The sequence below is a fragment of the Geotrypetes seraphini genome, chromosome 4 (assembly GCF_902459505.1).
Source record: "Geotrypetes seraphini chromosome 4, aGeoSer1.1, whole genome shotgun sequence".
In the NCBI taxonomy this organism is placed as follows: domain Eukaryota; kingdom Metazoa; phylum Chordata; class Amphibia; order Gymnophiona; family Dermophiidae; genus Geotrypetes; species Geotrypetes seraphini.
In genome coordinates, this window is record NC_047087.1 from 237,857,362 (window position 1) to 237,879,061 (window position 21,700).

General features: G+C 42.8%; 1 protein-coding gene across 3 annotated transcripts in view; it reads left to right on the forward strand.

Annotated features, from left to right (window-relative positions):
• Positions 1–21,700, forward strand: part of LOC117359850 (hexokinase HKDC1-like) — an 83,588-nt gene that overhangs the window by 25,387 nt on the left and 36,501 nt on the right. For all 3 annotated transcript variants that reach the window (XM_033943226.1, XM_033943229.1, XM_033943228.1), the window contains exons 4-7: positions 4,475–4,594; positions 13,362–13,457; positions 15,939–16,038; positions 18,224–18,407. In XM_033943226.1, coding sequence (XP_033799117.1) covers positions 4,475–4,594; positions 13,362–13,457; positions 15,939–16,038; positions 18,224–18,407 — 500 coding nt within the window. The remainder of the gene's footprint in view (positions 1–4,474; positions 4,595–13,361; positions 13,458–15,938; positions 16,039–18,223; positions 18,408–21,700) is intronic.

Here is a 21,700-nt window from a genome sequence, read left to right on the forward strand (position 1 = left end):
TTTGAAAAGCCTCCTCAAATCGCGTCAGGCAGAGAGGACATCTAATGACACGGTGACAAAATTCATCACTGTTACCGTCCCCGCAGATAACCGCGGGAAACCATCTTCATGTCATTCTTTAAGGAGAGAGGGAAGAATCACGTATGAATGGCCACAACCACTGCCCCACAAGCTTTGCTCTGAAGAATGCTGGTGTAGAAGGATTGAAGTTGAGATAGACACTACAAAATGACAGTCTCTGGTATCCAGAGCAGATATTGTGATGTCATAATGCCTCATTTCACCAGTGCCTAAGAGCCAATCACATCAGTGATGTCACAATGGCTTCATTATCCTTGGCTCACATAAGAATCAGAGTATGAATGGCCACAACTACTGCCCCGCAAGCTTTGCTCTGAAGAATGCTGGTGTAGAAGGACCAAGGTTGAAATAGACACTAGAAAATGACATGGGATTATTTCCCGCGGTTATCCGCGGGGACGGGAACGGTGATGAATTTTGTCACTGTGTCATTCTCTACGGATGCATGCAGATGCCACACCATGATGTCACGCGCACATGCAGACTTCCTCCCTGCCCGACAAAAGCAGGCAGCCGGGGCAGGGCTAGGGCAGGACTGAAGGCGGAATTAGGGCATCACAGGGCAGGGATGTGCGGAACTGGGTGGACCTGGGGGTGGGTCTAGGGGGTCTGGATTTTCCAATTGGAAAATCTGGCAACCCTGCATAGAGGGAGGGCCCATGGAAAGGAATAAATTCCTTTCAGTTGTGCAGAGAGAGGAGAGGCAACCACGGCTCAGACTTCCCGGGCATGCGGATCCTCTAGGCATGCAGAAAGGCTCCTCTCAAAGGAAAGCTTCTTTTCCTGTACCTGAAAGAGAAGCAAGAGAGACAAGTCAAGTTTTACTGGGAATATCTCTCTGAGGAGGAGCTGGAAGCTGGCTCCAAGAAACCTTTAAACCCACAGGTAGGGGGGGGAACCAGAGAGTGAAGAGGTGGGGGGATATGGACTGCACCTCTGAGCAAGACCGTTTCATGAAGGATAAATGCATGTATGAGTGAGATAAAGGAAGAAGGAAGTCTGATACTGTTATGTGTAAAGCTTTGATCCTGAGTGATAAGGTTCTGAGAATGAAGTGCATAAACGTAGCTTTGGAAATCAAGAGCAGTGCTTTTGGGGAAAGAACAAAAAATGTGTGATTGTGTTTAACATGCCCCAGTTAGGGCAATATTTTGTATTGTATCGAAAAGAGAAGCACCCTAAAAGCTGCCTTTTCTGACCCTGAAAGTGAAAACACCAGGAAACACAGGCGGGAGTCAGGATCAACTGATTATTTAATGGGAGGCACATTTCTAGTAGGATGTTCCTAGCTAGGGCACAGGGCAATGCTGTGAGTGTCATAAAGGGAGAAGAGAAAGTAGTTCCAAAAAGGAAGTTTTGTGTAGAGAAAATTTTCTGATGTCAGATTGGAGTAGGCACATGGCTGCTGCCTAGCCCAGCCAGTAGGCCAAGGGCCCGGAACAGAGAGTCCCTAATGTAAAGCCTAGCTAAGGAAAGGGGAAGTCCTTCAAAAGGCACAATCAGAAGTTTTTGAATTGAAGTTCCTTGGACTGTGAAAATGCAGTGATGCCTGCCATGAATTGCAAATATACAATGGTGCCTTGAACTGTGTTGTTTCATAAAATGAAACAGCATCTTGGGTGTGTTTATAGGCTTAATAAAACTCAAGCTCTTTTCAAATCCTGAAGAATCCTGGTTTTCTTTCGACTGGCAATTTCAAAGGCGCTAAATAATATGCTTGGGGTCAGGGTAAGGCCACACCCAGCTATCAGGTCCTTGCCCGGCCACAGTATGTAGGGGTCCAACATGGACCATGTTTCGCCAAGCTGCCTCAGGGAACCCAACATTCCCAATCATTAAAACATGGCCTTTGTCACACAGTCTCTTCAACCACATGGTTGAAAGCAGAAAATCCTAGTTTGACAAAGAGACTCTATAGTGAAAGATGTATGCACTTTAGTGACACTAAGCAGTTAGCTTTGTTAGTGCATGAGTGCAGTAACCCTAGCATGGCACTGTGGGCTAATTCACACACATACAGGGGATTCTATAACTGGTGCATAAAGTTAGGCACTAATTCCATACTCACATTTTGGTGCAGAAGTACGTTCCAGCAGATTCAGAGTACTGAAACAGCAGATCGGCATGGAAATACACTTACATGCCCAGTTATAGGATAGCACTTAAGTGTATCCATGTACAACTACAAAAGGGGCATTCCCATGGGAGGGGCATGGGTGGGGCAGGAGTGTCCTGAAAAAACGGTGCACAGTATTATAGAATGACATGGATGCACACCCAACTTGCACACCAGGATTTACTATGATCAGTGGCGTACCAAGGGTGGGATAGTGGGGTGGTCCGCCCCAGGTATAGGGAGTAGAGGTCTGCATGGGAACAGGGATCGTGGGAATCCCACGGGAATCCCCCCTAACCCACGGGACTCCCCGGGAACCCCCCTCTGGCTCACGGGACTCCCACGGGGATGGAAGGCTTTGGAAGCAGGGTTCGTCCATATAATATAATGGACACGTCAGCCTTAGTAAAAGAGGGGGTTTATAAGTTAATTACCTGAACAGAAAACAAAAAAGAGTTCCACCAAAGAGATTCCACAAGGAAAACAGCAGCGCAAACACAAAAGAAACTGGAATTGCTGCTTTTTATGGGGACGGGCAGGGATGGAGGTAATTCCTTGCGGGGATGGGTGGGGACGGAGAGGATCCTGATGGGGGATGGGTGGGGACGGAGAGGATCCTGATGGGGACGGAGAGGATCCTGGCGGGGATGGGCGGGAATGGGTGGGATTTCTGTCCCCGTGCAACTCTCTAGTAGGGAGCTCAGGGGTGCTGGAGCAGTCATGGGTCTGTGGTCCACCTGCACACGGCCATCGGCTCCACCAGCCCCTGCCTCTGCTGATATCAACTTCCTGTTCCAGGATGGGGGGGGGGCAGTAGAGCCAACGGTCACGTACAGGCATGCATCTTTCTATTGCCTGGAGGAGGAGGGGGTGCTCTGGCCAGAGGAGGGGTGTTCTGCCATGGATTCACGCCCCACCAGGTACACTGACTAGGATAGCTTTTTCTCTTTTTCTTTGAGATGATAAGTGTGGCACACAGAACCGCACAGCAGTAGACCCTCAGGGAATAATTCTCTAAAGATTGCCTAAGTTAGGTAGTTTTAAGTTTATTAAAAATTTGTTTGATCGCTTTACATAGAATTCTAAGCAATTTACAATAGTAATCATATAAAAACCTGACTAAAGACAGGGACACAAATCACAACATGGAACATGAGGAAACAGAAGAAATACACTTTAAAAGAGAAGAAACAAATAAGGGTAACAACAGTAGGAGGGGAAGAACACATTGAAAGGAAAGAGAAGATTAATGAGTCAATGTTATATGAAAGTATCCGAGTTAGGATACAAAGGCATCTTTAAAAGGAAAGCACTTTAGAGATCCCTTGAATTTATCTGTACTTTTCCTCTCTTAAAAAGGCAGGAAGCGAATTCCATGTAATAGGTGCTGTGACGGAGAATGATGTATTACAGCGTGTATGAGCATTTTCACTAGCCACTGAGTTAGCATAATTGCTCCCATCTAAAGTTAGGTGCATACATATAAGTGGACTTACGCTAGTATTGTATAACGGCAATTGTGCATGCAATTGCCAATATAAGAATGTGCATTTAACATATTTTTTTCACAGTGTCTAATGTCAGGAGTCCTTATGAGCATTACTGTGTGCAATTCTGGAGGCCACATTACAGTAAAGATGTGCGCAGAAATGAATCGGTTCAGCGGAAGGCCACCAGGATGATCTCGGGGCTCAAGGGTCTCTCGTACGAAGAGAGACTGAACAAATTGCAGCTCTACACTCTCGAGGAACGTAGGGAGAGGGGAGGCATGATCGAAACATTTAAGTACCTCACGGGACGTGTCGAAGTGGAAGATGACATTTTCTTTCTCAAGGGACCCTCGGCCACAAGAGGGCACCCGCTCAAATTCAGGGGCGGAAAATTTCATAGCGACACCAGAAAGTATTTCTTCACAGAGAGAGTGGTTGATCACTGGAACAAGCTTCCAGTGCAGGTGATCGAGGCAGACAGCGTGCCAGACTTTAAGAATAAATGGGATACTCATGTGGGATCCCTACGAGGGTCAAGATAAGGAAATTGGGTCATTAGGGCATAGACAGTGGGTGGGTAAGCAGAGTGGGCAGACTTGATGGGCTGTAGTCCTTTTCTGCCGCCATCTTCTATGTTTCTATGTTACCCCCATTGTGTTCCAATGCCCCTCGTTCAGAGAGGTTTATTCAGTTTGCAAGTTCCTTTCATTCTCACAGTCTTAACACCTAGTCTGTCTTTGATGGTTAATGCAACTTTCTTCTCTCTCTCTCTCTCTCTTTTACGCAGTTATTTGAACATGTCGCTGACTGTCTGGTCGATTTCATGGAGGCAAAAAAATTAAAACATAAGAAACTACCCGTTGGTGCTACATTCTCTTTCCCGTGCAAACAGACCAAGTTGGAAGAGGTAAAAGAAAAAGAAAGAAAGAAATACCTGCAAGGTCCAACATCTAGAGGGAATTGTGTTTTCCCTAGCAGCAAATAAGAAAGATAAAGGCTATATTTAGGTGCAGAGACAGCTTCCATTTAATGTGTTTATTGTGGGGTCAGTTTTAAAAACCTGGTGAATGTAAATGCTACCTAATCCTTCTGAAAGGACTTTCTAAATCGTCCTGAATAGGACGTGTATTATTTGTACGAGCAGAGTTGACTCTATAGCAGCGTTCCGCAAATTTTCTGAAGCTGCGGCACACTAAACCCAGTGCCGCGGCTGGAAGGCATCCATAAATGCACGGATGTCAACGTGATGACGTCGCGTGCATTTGGGGCATTATCACATTGACATCCATGTATGCGTAGAACCTGCTATTACTATGCTGGGGAGGGGTGGTGGGGGGTGCTGGGATGGAGAGGTGGAGAGAGGAGGAGATGCACCGGCATCAGCTGACTGCCTAGAGGAAGTGCCTCTCACCACAAGAGGCATGTCCTGTAAGCGGTAAGCCAGAGCCGGAGCCTCTCCTCGCCGGCATCTCACTGAGCACCCGGAATCTCGCCATGGCACACTAGTGTGCTGTGGCACACAGTTTGCGATACACTGCTCTAGAGAATTATGGGGGAAGTTATCAACGTGGTTTACCAGTACAATGTATTATTTTACTGTTAAACCCAGCATGAGTTAGTGGTAAAATAACACATCTTAATCAGTGTTCCCTCTAAGCTGCGCTGGCGTGCGCTGGCGCACAAAATATTGCCTCGCAGCGCACAAGTTTCACGTCACAGCGCACGGCGTACGGAGATGGCAGGGCGGCGAGAGGAGAATCGGGCGAGTTGGCGCTGGCGCCCGATATTTTTAGCGCACAGCGAAAAAAATTTTGCTCACACCACCCGCCCGCTTAGAGGGAGCACTGATCTTAATGGTAACCACTGTTTCCTCTAAGCCAGTGTTCTTCAATGCAAGGCCTTGGGGCCAATGGTGGCCCCCCAGCGACCTCTTTGGTGGCCCTCATTGGTTTTCTGGGATTTTTCTCCCCCTGCCACTCTGCCTCTCAACCCAGGCTCAGCACAGAAAGGGAAAAGTAAATAGGGATAGGAGTACATGCTTGAAGGACATGGCATTTCTGAATAGACAAAAGAGAATGCATTTGGAAATGCTCACAAATATTGAGGGTACAACCTAATGAAGTTTGTGGGAATGGAAGTCATTGACACATACTGGTCAGCAGTGTCATGGCTCCACATGGGAAGATATTTGGCGGCTCTCCTTCAACTTATTAGAATCCCAAGCAGCCCCAGCTTAAAAATTAATAAAGACCACCGCTCTAAGCTGAACAGGGGTCCTCCAGCTACAGCCCTGCCAGTGGGAGGTGCTGTTCACTATCACATTTTCAACAGGCAAACTCCATCAAAAAGTACAAAGACACACGTTGAAGTTACAGGGAAAAACTTTTAAAACCAATAGGAGGAAATTTTTTTCCACTCAGAGAATAGTTAAGCTCTAGAATGTGTTGCCAGTGGATGTGGTAAGAGTGGATAGCGTAGCTGGTTTTAAGAAAGATTTGGAGAAGTTCCTGGAGGAAAAGTCCATAGTCTGTTATTGAGAAAGACATGGGGAAGCCACTGCTTGCCCTGTATTGGTAGCATGGAATGTTGCTACTCCTTGGGTTTTGGCCAGGTACTAGTGACCTGGATTGGCCACTGTGTGAATGGACTACTGGGCATGATGGACCATTGGTCTGACTCAGTAAGGCTATTCTTATGTTCTGCAGGACTCAAGGGAACCTGCCTGTCTCTAGCCACTGAAAAATATTGACACCCCCCCTTCCCTTCCTGGCAGCAATGTAGTTGGAGGATTCCCGCTCAGCTAGAGGGAACATGACACTAGCCCACATTGAAAACTACATTCCTTAGCTGGTTAACACTGAATAGTTCAGCTAAATTTAGAAAGGCTTAGGAACACCCTAATCTAGTACATTTTGTAACCAGCTTAAGGGAGATGTTATCAATGTGGGCTATTATTGAATCGGCTTATTTTACCACAATTCAGGTTATTTTAGCATAGGGCTTCATTGCATAAAATGTAGGGTTGCCAGAAATCTGGATTTACCTGGACATATCCTCTTTTTAGAGAACTGTCTGGGTATCCGGATGGCTTTCTCCCCTCTCTGGGGAGAAAGTGTCATGCTGCTGCAGCCCTAACCTGTCTGCCCTTCTCCCCCCCCCCCTCTCCCCCACTCTACTTCCTCCTGCTCCTCTGAAAATGCATCTTTGGGCCAACCAGCAGCAGTAGCAAGGTGAGCCTGCTGCTGTCGGCCTGCCCTGGAAGCCACCTCTCTGGAGTGTCCCGCCTATGTGGGAACAGGAAGTCATTTCAAAGAGGCAGCTTCCGGGACAAGCCAACGGCAGCAGGCTCACCTCGCTGCTGCTGCCAGCTGGCCCAAAGATTCAATTTCAGCGAAGAGGTAGACCCTCCCGGGGGGGGGGGGGGTTGGAAGGAGGGAGAGAGAGAGAGAAGCACCCACAGGAGGGAGCTTGGAGAAAGAGACAGAGAGAGAAATAAAAGCATCACAGTGGGGTTAGAGGGAGGGAAGGGGGGAGAAGAACCCACGGAGGGGTGGAGGGACGGAGAAGCACCCTCAGGGGATCTGGAGGGAGGGTGGGAGAGAGAAGCCCCTGCAGAGGGAGAGTTAGAGGGAGGGAAAAAGAGAAAAGGAAAGGGACTGGGACTTGTTTACTTTTATTTTGTTTCAAATATTCTCCTGAAGAGGGCAGAGTATAAAATGCTTAAAATATTGTATCTTAATATTACCTAGAATTGTCATATCCTAAATGGGTACAGAAGATGGGAATGGGGACTAAGAAAATGGGTGAAAGGTAGGGGGCTGGGCAGGGGCAAGATTGGTAAAAGGAGGGAGCGGGGCAGGGGTATTGACAGGGACATGTGACCTCATTTGACTTCACAAATATAGTACCGTAACCCTAATAAAATGGAACTCTTTGCTACAATACTTCCGTTATATTATAAAATAACCTGACTTAAGAGGAGCCCATATTGATAACTTCCCCCTTTAATTTGTATACTCTCATCCAGATGCTGCATAGTGTTAATATGTTTTATCATGTCTATATTGTCAATCATATGACAAGCTTGATGGAACACTTATAATATATATAATGTGATTAGAATCAAGGGAGAAAAAGACCTCAAAATACCCCTAGAATGTGATCAATGAAGTCACAAATATTTCGGGGTTAGGTATCATCACCGGTCAAAAACCCTTGAATTAATATTTTTTTAAATTTTTAATTATATTTTGTAATTTTCATTGATTTTTAATTCATATTCTTCTTTTATTATAAATACTAATATGTATTAATTTAAGACTTAAATCTTTCCTTCTAAATGGTTGAGCAATCAAGTGACCAGCAACTGTTGATTCAATATCACAATAATCATTCTATTTATATTTAGAAAATAGTAAGCACTTATCTTAGATAACCCAACGGAGGCCCGGTCCGTTTCGCTCTAATGGGCTTCTTCAGGGGTAGTAAAAAGGCTTATGTGATTGCCAGTTAAGTTTCCATTTTGCTCAAGAATCGTTGCTGAGATTTTCACAGACTACACATCGGGTATATACCTTGTAACCATTCTGGGCTCCTTTGGGAGGATGGGCTAAATAAACAAGCAAATAAATAAATAAATAATTTTAAATCCAATAAATGAAGATGCTCAAATAATATATTGTAAAAGAACAAACACAGTAATTATAGGAGGAAAAAAACCCTCAGAAATTAACCCTTTACATGTAAGGATTTACTATTATGTTGAAATCAACCATAGGTCAAAAACCTATTTCTTGTGAAAATTGTTTATAAAAAATTAATTAAAATTGTTTTGTGGCAATTTTCACAAGAATATAGGTTTATAACCCCAGACAGGACACCTCAAACCATCTGCTCCAGTCTCCCCCAGATAGTTCCAAAGGAAAAACACAACATCTCTGTACCTTAAACATGCATGTGAGGAATCCAGTTTGGGAATCACTGGTGTAGATCATAGAATACTATAATTTACACACATTCTTGTAAAATGTTGGCACAGTATATTGTGAATATATATATAATATATATATTTAAATTTTGTATAACTATCCATGAGCTTAGCTCACTGAAGGTACATATTTAAGGTAACATATGTTACTATGTTACCTTAAACATGCACCTTCAGTGAGCTAAGCTCATGGATAGTTATACAAAATTTAAATATATATATTGTAGGCACAGTATATTGTGAATATATACATTTTGCAAGAATGTGTGTAAAATATAGTATTCTATGATCTACACCAATGATTCCCAAACTGGGTTCCTCAAGAAATTAGATTCTAGAATCTCTTTGTGTGAACAATTCATATATACTATATATGTTTACATAAATTGAGAGTTCTTTGATGCAGTGGCGTACCAAGGGGGGGGCGGGGGGGGCAGGGGGGCAGGGGGGGCAGTGCGCCCCGGGTGCCAGCCCTAAGGGGGTGCTCCCGGCCTTGATGTTCAGTCCCCCCCACCCCCGAAGGACCGCTCGCCCCACTGACCTTCCTGCACCACCTGTGAAGCAGCCCGCAGCAGGATCGCGAAGTCAGCGTCAGCGATCCCTGCGCTGCTTAGGCGCTGTTTCCTGCGCCGCGATCCTGCCCCTCCTCTGACGTCAGAGGAGGGGCGGGACCGTGGCGCAGGAAGCAGCGCAGGGATCGCTGACGCTGACTTCGCGATCCTGCTGCGGCTGCTTCATAGGTGGTGCGGGGAAGCCAGGGGGGCGAGCGGTCCTTCGGGGTGGGTCGGGGCATCAGGCCTTCAGGGTGGGGCGGGCGGGCAGGCAGGCAGGCTTTCAAGGGGGAGGGGGTGACAGGCAGGCAGGCCTGCAAGGGGGGACAGGCCTTCGGGGGGGGTGCAGACCTTCAAGGGGTGCAGGCCTTCAAGGGGGGGCAGGCAGGCCGGCCTTCAGGGGGGGTGCAGGCCTTTGGGGGGGTGTAGGCCTTTGGGGGGGTGCAGACCTTCAAGGGGGTGCAAGCCTTCAAGGGGGGGGACAGGCCTTCAAGTGGGGGACAGGCCTTCGGGGGGGTGCAGGCCTTCGGGGGGTGCAGACCTTCAAGGGGGGACAGGCAGACCTTTAAGGGGGGACAGGCCTTTGGGGGGGACCATGATTTAGAAGTACATGGAGGGAAGGGGGTGTTCAAAGAGACGTGCATATGCCAAACTTTGGGGGGGGGAAGAAATAATGGGTCTGAAAATAGAGGAGAGGGAGAGAGATGATGGACCATGGGATTTAGGGAGGGAAGGAACAGAAAGGGAGAGAAATTGGACACAAGGGATGGTGTGGAGGAGGGATAGAGATACTGGAGAGGAGGGTAATTGGGAAAAGAAAGGGAGAGATGGTGGACTCTGGGGTGGTGGAGAAGGAGGGAGAGATGCCGGATGAAAGGGTAGTTAAGAAAAGGTGGATCTGTGGAGGGAGATGAAAAAAAGGAAAGATACCAGACTTCCTGGGAAGGGAAGGGAAATGGAAAGGGAGGACAGAGTTGGCAGATGGATGGTTAGCATGCAGAAAGAAGGAGACCCTGGCAAGCAAGTTATCAGAAGAAAACCAGAGCCTTGGACCAACAAGATTTGAAATATAACCAGACAGCAAAAGGTAGAAAAATTAATTTTATTTTCTGTTTTGTGATTATAATATGTCAGATTTGAAATGTGTATCCTGCCAGAGCTGGTGTTGGACTGCAAACGTGAGCTAGGATTTAACAGAGAGAGGAAAAGTCCTTTTTGTTTCTTTATTTTATTTACACCACAGCGCCAGTGTGGTTAGGAGAAGCCAAAGGGGGTGAAAAAGCTATAAAACCCACCAGGAGTTTTGAAAAAAATCACCCAACTGGGCAGGAAAATCAAATTGAAAAACCAATTCAAAAGGGCTGAATCGAATCAAAAAATTTTTTCCTGTATCGGGCAGCATTAGTTTGCGCTACTGTCTTAGACTTTAGGACCTGGGATTGGGGAGAGATGGCATCCTCAGTACTTTATAATGCAAGTGAAACGAGGATTTGGTCAGACTTTTGAAGGGTCTGCAGAAAAAAAATATTGTATAGGCCGGGGACATGAGACAGCAGGAAATGGGAACTTTTTTTCCTTCTATTTTTGTGAATGGAAAGGCTGAGGATGTCAGAGAGTTCAGTTAAAATATGTGCTTTATAAGAAAATATAATAATGTGTTTTATAAAGTTTATAGCATAGCTGGCCTACCCAGTGAGGTGTTCCTAGTGGTGATGGTGGCAGCGTGTCAATGTGTTGAGAGGAAGAGGTGGTCTGGGAAATTCTGTTGAGCAAACTCCGGGCCCATTTCCACCCCCCAGTTAGTCCACTCCACTCAACTGGTTCACACACTGAGTGGGTCTTTGGGTGTTGTTTTGGGATCTCTTCCAGTGGTTTATCTCCTTCTGGTCCAAGGAAGGAAACTTTGTTATCCTTAGCATTGACCTACAGAATATGTTTGTAACAGCGCTGCTTGTGTGGCATTAGGCTATGTAGTGATCGAAAGAAAAAAACAGACCTTTGCACATTTTTGCACTATATGGTGGGTGTATGAGGAGATTCACATTTCCTGCACAGCTAAGTCCATGTGAAGTTACCTTGTGCTGTATTTGACATCTAGCAAGGTCTCTGTTTGAAAGGAAAGATCTAAACTTAAAAATGAAGTGGCCAGAAGTTATGGTAAAAGCAGATAGTGTAGCTGGTTTTAAGAAAGATTTGGACAAATTCCTGGAGGAAAAGTCCATAATCTGTTATTAAGACATGGGGGTAGTGTCTGCTTGCCCTGGATCGGTAGCATGGAATGTTGCTACTCTTTGGGTTTTGACCAGGTATTAGTGTCCTGGATTGGTTACCATGAGAATGGGCTACTGGGCATGATGGACCATTGGTCTGACCCAGTTAGGCTATTCTTATGTTATGTTCTCATCTGTAGGGGCCTTTGTTTTCACTTCTTATTTTAATGTATTTTTTTTCTGGGAACTTATCAGTGTATTTTATAATGGGAACAAAAATGGAAGAGAATTAATGTGTGTGGGATGAGGGGGTAACTAATTTCTTCAGCTAAATAATTCAATCCACTTCAAACAGACATAGGAGAACTCACGCACCATTCACACACCCTCCAACCAAAAACGTCAAAAGAAAAAACTGTTCGACAACCTCCTAGCCATTCGAGCTGCAACACTCGACCCCCAACTCTACAACCAATTGACATCGACCACAGACTGCAAAACCTTCAAAAAGAAATAAAAACCCTTCTATTCAAAAAACACATAAAACCGAACTAACACAATCAGAACTGTCCCAAGCATCACCTGCAACTACTCCATATGTACTTCTGATGTCATGACAATTCAGACATAATTTATGTTATGTTATGTTTGGAATATAAGAAAATTTTCACTGCCTCTAGCCTGACCATTTTCTATTCTGACCATTTATTCTGTTTCATGGTCATTACAAAAAATATTTTTTTACATGGGGGGGTGTCAAAAAATGATGGGCCCCGGGTGCCACATACCCTAGGTACGCCACTGCTTTGATGTATGGAAAATGAAAGGTTTGGGTATCACCAGGCTACACATTTACTTGTTTGCATCACCCAACCTCTCACTAAACTCTGGTGATACCCAAACCTTTTACTATGAGGGAGCCTCTAAAATATTTTCCATACATAAGAACATAAGAATAGCCTTACTAGGTCAGACCAAAGGTCCATTCATCCCAGTATCCCATCTTCACAGAGGCCAATCCAAGTCACAAGTACCTGGCAAATAGTAACATATATTTATGTTCACATAAATAGATTCTAGAATCTAATTTCTTCAGGAACCCAAAATGGGCTTCAAATAGGCATACTTTTGCCACCTTAAACTAGGCCTCTGGTTATACAATTACTCTCAAAATGGAGGGCTATTTATTATTTCCTCCAAGCACCTCCTCCTTGCCTCTGTGCTGCAGGTAGCTCAGATTAGGAGTAGGGGCTTGTAAATTGCACACATCTGTGCCACATCTAGGTACCTGCATTTAAACTCCTGTAGGGCTGGTATAACTGTGGGCGCCTAAATATTAGACATGCCAATACCAGGTACTCTAGAATTCTATAACAGAACTTAGGTGCTTAGGTTCCATTATACAATAGGCATCTACCACCTGGCCTCGGGGCACCTATTTAGAGTTTCCCAGTTATAGAATAGCCCCTAATCCCCAAATTCTATAAAAAGCACTAAAAATTGTGCACACATTTTTGGTCACATACCCAAACTGCACACCCAATTTAATTGAACAACAAGCCAAACAGCCATAATTTGCTTTTTCAGAAGCAATTATTGGTGCTAATTAAAATCATTTACAAATTTCATGAAGTGAGAAAAGGGGGCGCAGAAACGGACAGGTCATGGGCAGATTGGGGGCATTACTTGAAGTTACACACATGATTATAGAATAAGGGCATCTGTGCAAGAAGTTTTCCTTGGTGCAACGGCCATGCCTAAATTTGGTCACAGTTCCTGGGCATAAACTCTATTCTATAAACTGCGCCTAACTTTAAGCACAGTATAAAGAATAGCACTTTGTTGGGCTCCATATATAGAATTTAACCCCAAATGTTCATTTTACTTTTCTATTTCAAACTTCAGATTATATTATTATTTTTAAAGGGAGTCTTGCTATCTTGGACCAAAAGCTTTAAAGCGAGAGGAGTACGGGGTACAGATGTGGTCCGTTCTCTTCATAATGCCATCAACAAACACAAGGTAAGTAAACATCATAATGAAATTCTTGGGCTTTCTTCTACAGGATTAAGTTGTTCAAAAGACACTCGTGTTCTGTCTCAAATGGATCTCTGGTATACTCTGATCTACATGCAAATTTTCTGCATGCTGATGCATTCCAGTTGGACTCCCAACAATTGGTAGGAAGACAATTCGTAGGATACGACAATTGGTAGGAAAATCCTCCAGCACCTCTGGAGTTTTTATTCCATGTATTCTATCTCATTTATAACAGTAGAAATTCCCTGTCAAAACACTCCGCAAAGTTCATCATATATTGATAGGCAGATAGACATTAATGAACGTATAGATAGATATATACAGTAGATAGAAACATAACACCTGGCAGTGGTAAAGTGAAACTGCTGCTAGGGGCACCATTTTGGAGATAAGGCTGGCAAGGCAGCAGCAACTGGGGGGGGGTCCATTTTGGGGGGGCTTAACTGGAGTGAGGGGCTATGCGCAGAGGGATTGATCAGGGGGACAAGCTAAGGAGGGCCTTGATCAGAGAGAATGTGCTTCAGGATGCCTTGATCAGGGGGATAAGCTCAGGAGGGCCTTGATCAGGGTGCGGGAATGTGCTGGAAGAAATGTTTTGATCAGGGGTGATAACATCGGGAAAAGGGAGCTGCAGAATAGCACCAGCCCCTTTACTCTATGGCCTGGGAACATTGAGGCTGTAGCTTTAAGGTCCAATACTTCTATTTTACTGTGACTTTATGGCCATAATTTATGACTCAGTGGACATTGTGAGTTACATTATGGTTTTTGCATAGTAATGAGCTGTTTTGCATCTCGTTACTATGTAACCCGCGTTGACCTAAATATCTCTGTGGCAAAGAAGGTCAAGCTGCATTAGAGCCCTTTAAGAAGATAAGAACATAAGCTTAGCCTTACTGGGTCAGACCAATGGCCCATCTAGCCCAGTATCCTGTCTTCATGGTGGCCAATTCAGGTAACAAATACCTGACAAAAATCTAAATAGTACCAACATTCCATGCTATTGATCCAGGACAAGCAGTGGCTTCCCCCATGTCTGTCTCAACAGCAGACTAAGGACTATTCTTCCGAGAACTTGTCCAAACCTTTTTTAAAACCTGCTATGTTAACCGCTCTTACCACATCCTCTGGCAATGTGTTCCAGAGCTTAACTATTGTCTGAGTGAAAAAATATTTCCTCCTATTGGTTTTAAAAGTATTTCCCCGTAACTTCATTGCGTGTCCAATAACCAATTCATAATTCATAATTGAACATTGTTTCCTATCCCATGACTCTAATTGTCTCAGGAGCCTCTCATGAGGAACTTTGTCAAAAGCTTTCTGAAAATCTTGATACAGTACATCAACTGGCTCACCTTTATTCATGCCTTCAGAGAAGTCAATCAAATTGGTGAGGCAAGAACCCCCCCCCTTGACTGAACCCATGCTGACTGTGGCCCATATGTTCAAAACTCACCGTACCTTTAACAATTAATGCTAAACCAGTTTTAATTAGTTTAGCACTGAAGTATTTTGTATAATGAAGTCATTAATATTAAAACGAGCACTCCGAACAATGCCTTGGTGATGCACAAAATGAAGCGCCAGTTTTTAACGCTCCAAAATCACCAACAGTCTGAAGGTGTCGGTAATGTTAAAAAAAGTGTCGAACATCTGAGCAGCAGGGAAAGCCCTGAAGCGGCCTCCTGCTGCTCAGCTGTTCAAGACATGAAGAGTAGCTTTTTTTTTAATGGGCACAGATATTATGCTCCTCCTATTTTTTGTGCTTTTTAAGTGAACATATTTTAAGTTTTGAGAAAGAAGTGGATTGTGGTGAACTAGTGAAAACTGAAATTGCTAATTATATTATATGAACTAACTATTGCTTTCATATTTCCCTTATATATACTGATTTTTGCCAATATTTGCATATTTCTGATCTGAGGATGAAAGTGTTACCTTCGAAAGCTAATCAAGTTTCAAGTTTCAAGTTTATTAAAAAATTTGTTATACCGCTTATACAAATTTCTAGGCGGTGTACAGCAATAATAAAAAGAGGGAAATCTTTAAAAATAACAAAACAAATTAGTATTGATATATCAAAAACAAGACAGTATTAAAAAGTAACAAAAAACAAAACCATAAGCTACATTAACCCTTCCCCCCCCTTTTTTTATAAAAGTGTAGTGCGGTTTTTTGCACTGGCCATAGCAGTAACAGCTCCGATGCTCATAGAATTCCGATGAGCAAAGGAGCTGTTACCGCCACGGCTGGCACTAAAAATTGTGGTAAGTTAGTCCAATAAAAAAAGATATTTTTTTTTTCCTTTTTTGTTATATTTCTACATATTACCACACACACATATTGAAACTTAATATGTAACATTTTGCATTCCACAATCATGAATTAGTGTTGATATATATAAAAATAAATTGCAAAAAAAAGTATATATGAGTTCAATAACTAATGTGTTTACTCTGTTAGGACATTGATGTTGATGTCTTAGCACTGGTGAATGATACAGTGGGAACTATGATGGCATGTGGATATGACGATCAACACTGTGAAGTTGGTATCATTATTGGTAATTAAAAAATCATTTACATTAAAATAAAACAGAATAAGTTTTATAGGATCAAAGAAACTAATAGTGATGTACTGAACCCAATAAATGTTCTGCAAGTCTTATACAAGATCTGTTCAAAAAGTTTCAAGACTGATTTTATAAAAATATATTAAACAATCTTACAACTTATTCCATTGGGTCCCCTTCATAGTACTCCCCTTCCCTATGTATACACTTTTCCCAACGTCGTTTCCAATTCTGGAAATCCTTAAATGATTCTTCAGGAATCACCAAAAGTTGTTTTGTCAAATTTTGCTTTGTTTTCAATGGTATCAAATCGCTTTCCTTTCAGCATGGATTTAAGTTTAGGAAATAAGAAGAAATCAGCAGGGGCCAAGTCAGGAGAGTAAGGTAACTGGGGAAGAACTATCTTTGCATTTTTTTGTGCAAAATTCACAAATTATAATGGCAGAGTGAGCGGGCTCATTGTTGTGACTACTCCCTCCAAAATTTGGGCCATGTCCTCTTGATTCTCTCACAGAGTTGTTTCAACACTTTCAGATAGTAATTTTAGTTAACAGATTGTCCTTGAGGCAGAAATTCATCATTGGTTGACGTTGATGGTCTTCCAGTTCGCAAATAGTCTTCCACTGATTCATGACATTCATTTGAAGCACGAATACCATTCAAAACAATTTCCATGACTCATGACGTTTCCCATAAGCCACTTTCAACATTTCATAAGTTTCTGTAACAGTCTTACCCAATGTAAAACAGAATTTCGCACTGTAGCATTGTTCATTGAGGTCACACATGATGAACAATAGCCAGTCCCGAAAATTCACTTTCACAAAAATTGCTGTAGCTCAGAGATGAAAACAGATATCAACAAACAGAAAAAAAGAGGTTATTTGTGAGGTTTCAAGCTACTCAACTCCACTTAGCATGTCTCAAAAGAACTTCCCATTAGTGCACAATTCAAACTGTCCTGGAACTTTTTGAACAGACCTCTTATAGTTGGGCTCAATGGAAATTTAACTTTCCCATTTTGTATTTTTAAATTGACCTTTTTTAGAGGGGGTAATTTTATCTCTGTACACAAAATTAGCAAATAGACTCTTGCCTCTGTGGACTTTACTAGATTTTCAACATGTGTATATTGTAAATGCATTCTTCTTCTTGCAAAATTACCCCAGAAAATCTATGCACTTGTATTTCCACCTGCTTCTTAGGAAGTTTTTTTTTCAGGGTTAAAAAAGCACACATGCACTCAAATTATCAGCAGTATGTGGTTAAATAGAACCCCCTACCCCTTGGCTTCTGCTAACTACAGAAAGTAGTAAACACAGACATATTTTGCACTTTCTTTGGCAACAGAGCATTTATTAAAGCATATTAAAAGTTGAGCTTTTACTACACCTTAATTTCCCATGGAGGTGATGAACCTGTGGTAGCTCAGTATCACCAGTTAGTCACTCCCATAGTATATGAATAATACAGTGTGCGCTAAGCCACAGTTGATGCTCCTGGGTACTTCTTAAAGGGTTGGTACAAATTCAGCAACTGCCTCCATTCCCTCCCCCCTTCTACAATCCCACTCTAACTACTACACTTTTGATGGAGAGTGTGAGTCTACCCAAACCCTCCAAAAGCCTACTGGGCCACCATATGGACCACCATATGGACCATATGGACCACCTGCAGGCATAAGGGCTATTATTGTGATGTACAGTTGAGTTCAGTAGGTTTTGGGTAGGTTTTGGAGGGCTGACCACAAACTATAAGGGGGTTATGGTGAAATATGTACCTGGGACCGTTTATGTTAAATTCACTGCAATGACCCCTGGAGCCCCACTGCTCTGCTGGAATGTCTATGTGGCCAGTATACTACAAATGTTGTCCCCCTTCTGTATCCCAATGGCTTGTTTTGTGCATTCCAAAAATGATTTAAAAAGATAGACACACATCTGAAAAATGGCCATAAAAAAAGAATATTTCCACACTAGATTATGCACCAACACCTTGTTCTGGAGATAAAGTGGGCCACTTTCGATACGACATACAAATCTGAGTTTTGACATTTTGCAGAACACACACAAAAATCCAGTACCAAACATGCCCTCTAATTTTTTTTTTTTTTGTAATTCACTCTTTATATGTGATTTGTGCATCATTGGCTATTTTTGTATCACCTACAATACAGGAACTGGTACAAATGCCTGTTACATGGAAGAAATGAGTAACGTTGATCTAGTAGAAGGCGATGAGGGGAGAATGTGCATTAACACTGAGTGGGGAGCTTTTGGAGATGATGACTTATTGGAGGATATCAGGACTGAATTCGATAAAGAAATAGACTTAGGATCCATCAACCCTGGAGTGCAGTTGTAAGTTACTGTTTTATTACATTTGCGATTTAATTTTTCTCAATGACAAATCAATTTATTAAAATAAGAGAGTACCATTGTTTTTTTAAAGATGATGTCAGGCTAGGTCGTGTGTTGTGGTGCCTCCTGACATCTTTTTGTCATTTTTGTTTTGTTTTATTTTCTCTTATTATATTTACCCTACTTTTACTCTATTTTTACTGTTTTGTGTTATTTTATTCTTCTAATTTTAATTTTATTTTGATCAATCCTTATTTTGTCTCTAATTAAACCACCCGGGAATGACCATTAATGGCAGAATTATTCAATCATACGAGCCTACTTCGATGCTTTCTAGCTCTGCCTATGGTGGGCCTGTGTAGTGCGGTGTGCCAGGAGTGCCTTTTGATTTCTGCCACTTTTCCCCTGCTGCTATCTTTGACTGGTGCCTGATTTATGAGCTGCGGCCCATTGGCAACGTCGGAGGATCATTGCTTGGTTGGCGGGGCCCTCCTGGGTGTTGTGCAGCCAGATGCTGATGGCTGGGTGCACCCTTAGTCACCTCCTTCAGTTCTCCAGCGGCGCAGTTTGGTCTGCGAAGCCTAATACCTGCCTTTTGTGGTCTTGTGTTAGAGGATCGTGCCTCTTGAGTTGTTGGTGTCTGGTGGGGTGCTGCAAAACAGTGCAGTGAGGAACGGCGCCTTCATGGCAACTGAACTGGGCGGCGAGAATGCCGCATCTTGGAGAACGCTGAACTGGGATGATGCTTGCTGATGGACTGATGCCGGCATCTGGGAGGATCTCCTGTGGCCCACCTTCCCTCCTCTCTCCTCGAGGGACTTGCACTCCGGTTTCAGCTTTGGGAGGTGCCTGCCTTCGGATGCCATGTGGTCCCAGAGATTGGCTTCATCCCTTTGTACATCGCTGAACCTTCCTGCTACCTTCGGCCGTTGGGCCCCTCCTGCCTCTCTGCTACCTTCGGCTGCTCCTGGACTTGGGCAGTGGCGCCTTCCCTTGGAAAGATCTGCCATCCTGCTTGCAGAGGTTGTCCCGCTATGGTGGCCGAGCTGCCTTAATGACTGATTTCAATTTACTCCCCATTTATTTTTCTTCTTCTTCTTACATTTTATTTTGTTATTATTTATTTTATTTATATTTCATATTTACAGTTGTGTTTAAGGCCTTCACTAAAATGTGACTGATTTGACAGGTTATTGAGAAGATTTTATTTATATTTCATTTCTTTTTAATTTTCCTATGTTCTGATTCTCTTCTTGCTCTCATTTTCTTCTTTCATTTAATTCAATCGTAATATTGTCTACTCTTTTTTTTTTTTTTCTCAGATTTGTATATATTTCTCATCCTTTCTTTCCAGGCACCTTAGCATAGATTGTGATCCCTATCTGGGACAGATAGGAAGATTTTGTGTGCCGCACTACTGCATGGTTTAATCAATTTCAATGTTAATAATTTCTCCTTGTTGTATTCTTTTATGCACTGCCTTGAACCGAACAGCATATGCGTGGTATACAAATAAAGAATTATGTTATGTTAAATGACAAGAGGGGCTGCTGAAAAGTTCTCAGCCCAAGAAGAGAATGATGTGGAGCCATGGAACATACAAGTTATTTCCACACTTTTCTTGACACTTCGCTTCAATGATACGAAATGAAACAAAAAGTGTCAAGAAAAGTGTGGATTAACTTGTAAGTTTCATGACTCCACTCCACATCATCCTCTTCTTGGCTGGGCTAAGAACTTTTCAGCAGCCCCTCGTACAATGATTAAACCATTATTTTTATCATCAAGAACAAACTATATCTCAGGCAGCGCTGAAATAAGGGAGAAATTACTTTCCTCGCCATTTTCTCTCATTTGAGTTGGCGTTTGGGGGTGCCAATGGGCCAGTTGATAAAAAAAACCAAAATTGGCCACAATTCATTTTTGGTTTTTACTACTACTACTACTATTATTATTATTAGGATGCTGTATTTGATTATTATTTTACGTAGTGTGTTGTAACTCACTTTAAGTCCAACTTTGCCTTGAGGTAGGTGGTATATAATGCCACATAGCTATGTGGTACAATGCAGGAGAACCATGGTTGAGCCTCCTGTCCAAGGGTCAAGCACTGGAAGACAGGATGATTGATAATACTGCAGTGGCCATTTCTAGCCTTGAAATGCTTGTGAGTCTCAAAGTTCCTCCAAACTTCATAACTTGCATGAATAGAATTTCAGGGTTTGTTTACTCAGTTGCAATATAGTAATAACACATTATTTCTCAATTACTTTAATTGGTAATAATAAGTATTATTTGCCAATAACACAAGATTTTTTTTACTGCAATGTGCATTAAATAAAGATAAGCTGCAAAGCATGCAAATATATGCAGAGCAGCTCGATATTATGCAAAATAATGCAGCTTGTGTTAAACTTCAAGAAACTGTGCTGTCCATGAAAAGTTAACAACACCTCAAGAGGCACGGGCCCCTTAATGCGCTTGAGCTAATGGTCCCAGTGATATTTTTAAAGGGATCAATGACGTTGTGAATTAGTCACTTCTTATGCCTTAAAAATCAAGCGTGCCCATCCCCCTTGATCCAAGAGCCACCCCATTGCCTTTTAAAAATAAAGAATTCACCCTGGTGCTAGGGCTCAGGCTGCCAGATAAGGGAACAAATTTAAAAATCAAAAATTTTGAAAAATGTCTTTCATTGGCAACCAGAGGCGTGGGAGTCACTATTTTTCAAGATGCAGTCACCGGGGCAGGAATGATCCTCAGCCTCTCCTGCCCCCTGCTATCCACCAGGGATACCCAAGTATATGCTGAAGGAATGTGGGAGTGAAGATACAGGGGCAGAGGACCCAAATGTCTTCACTAAGGGACTCAACTCTGCACTCACAAGTTAAAAAAAAAGAAGCAATAATCCAAATACCCATCAACACCAGTGCATGTGTTACTTAAACATCCAGTCTCATAGGTTCCTGTTGACTTCCCAGATATCAGTCTATCATTAGCAACCTACCATACCAATTCAATCAGCATAAGGGTAGAGCCTGCCAGACAAAGCCAGTTATGGGAGCAACTGTGGCTCTTCTAGGCCTTCTAGCTTAGTGTACTGTTTTTAGAGGGTTTTTGTGCACGTGTTTCAGAGCTAATTTTACTTCCATATTTAATACGGATGATAGTGTTGGAAAAAAAATGTACACTAATACAATTTGGATCTTCTCTATATCCACAATGCATATGCATGAAACAGAGTTGCATACAATGGAAGTGGTGTATGCAAATTTATCATATGCATATTCATT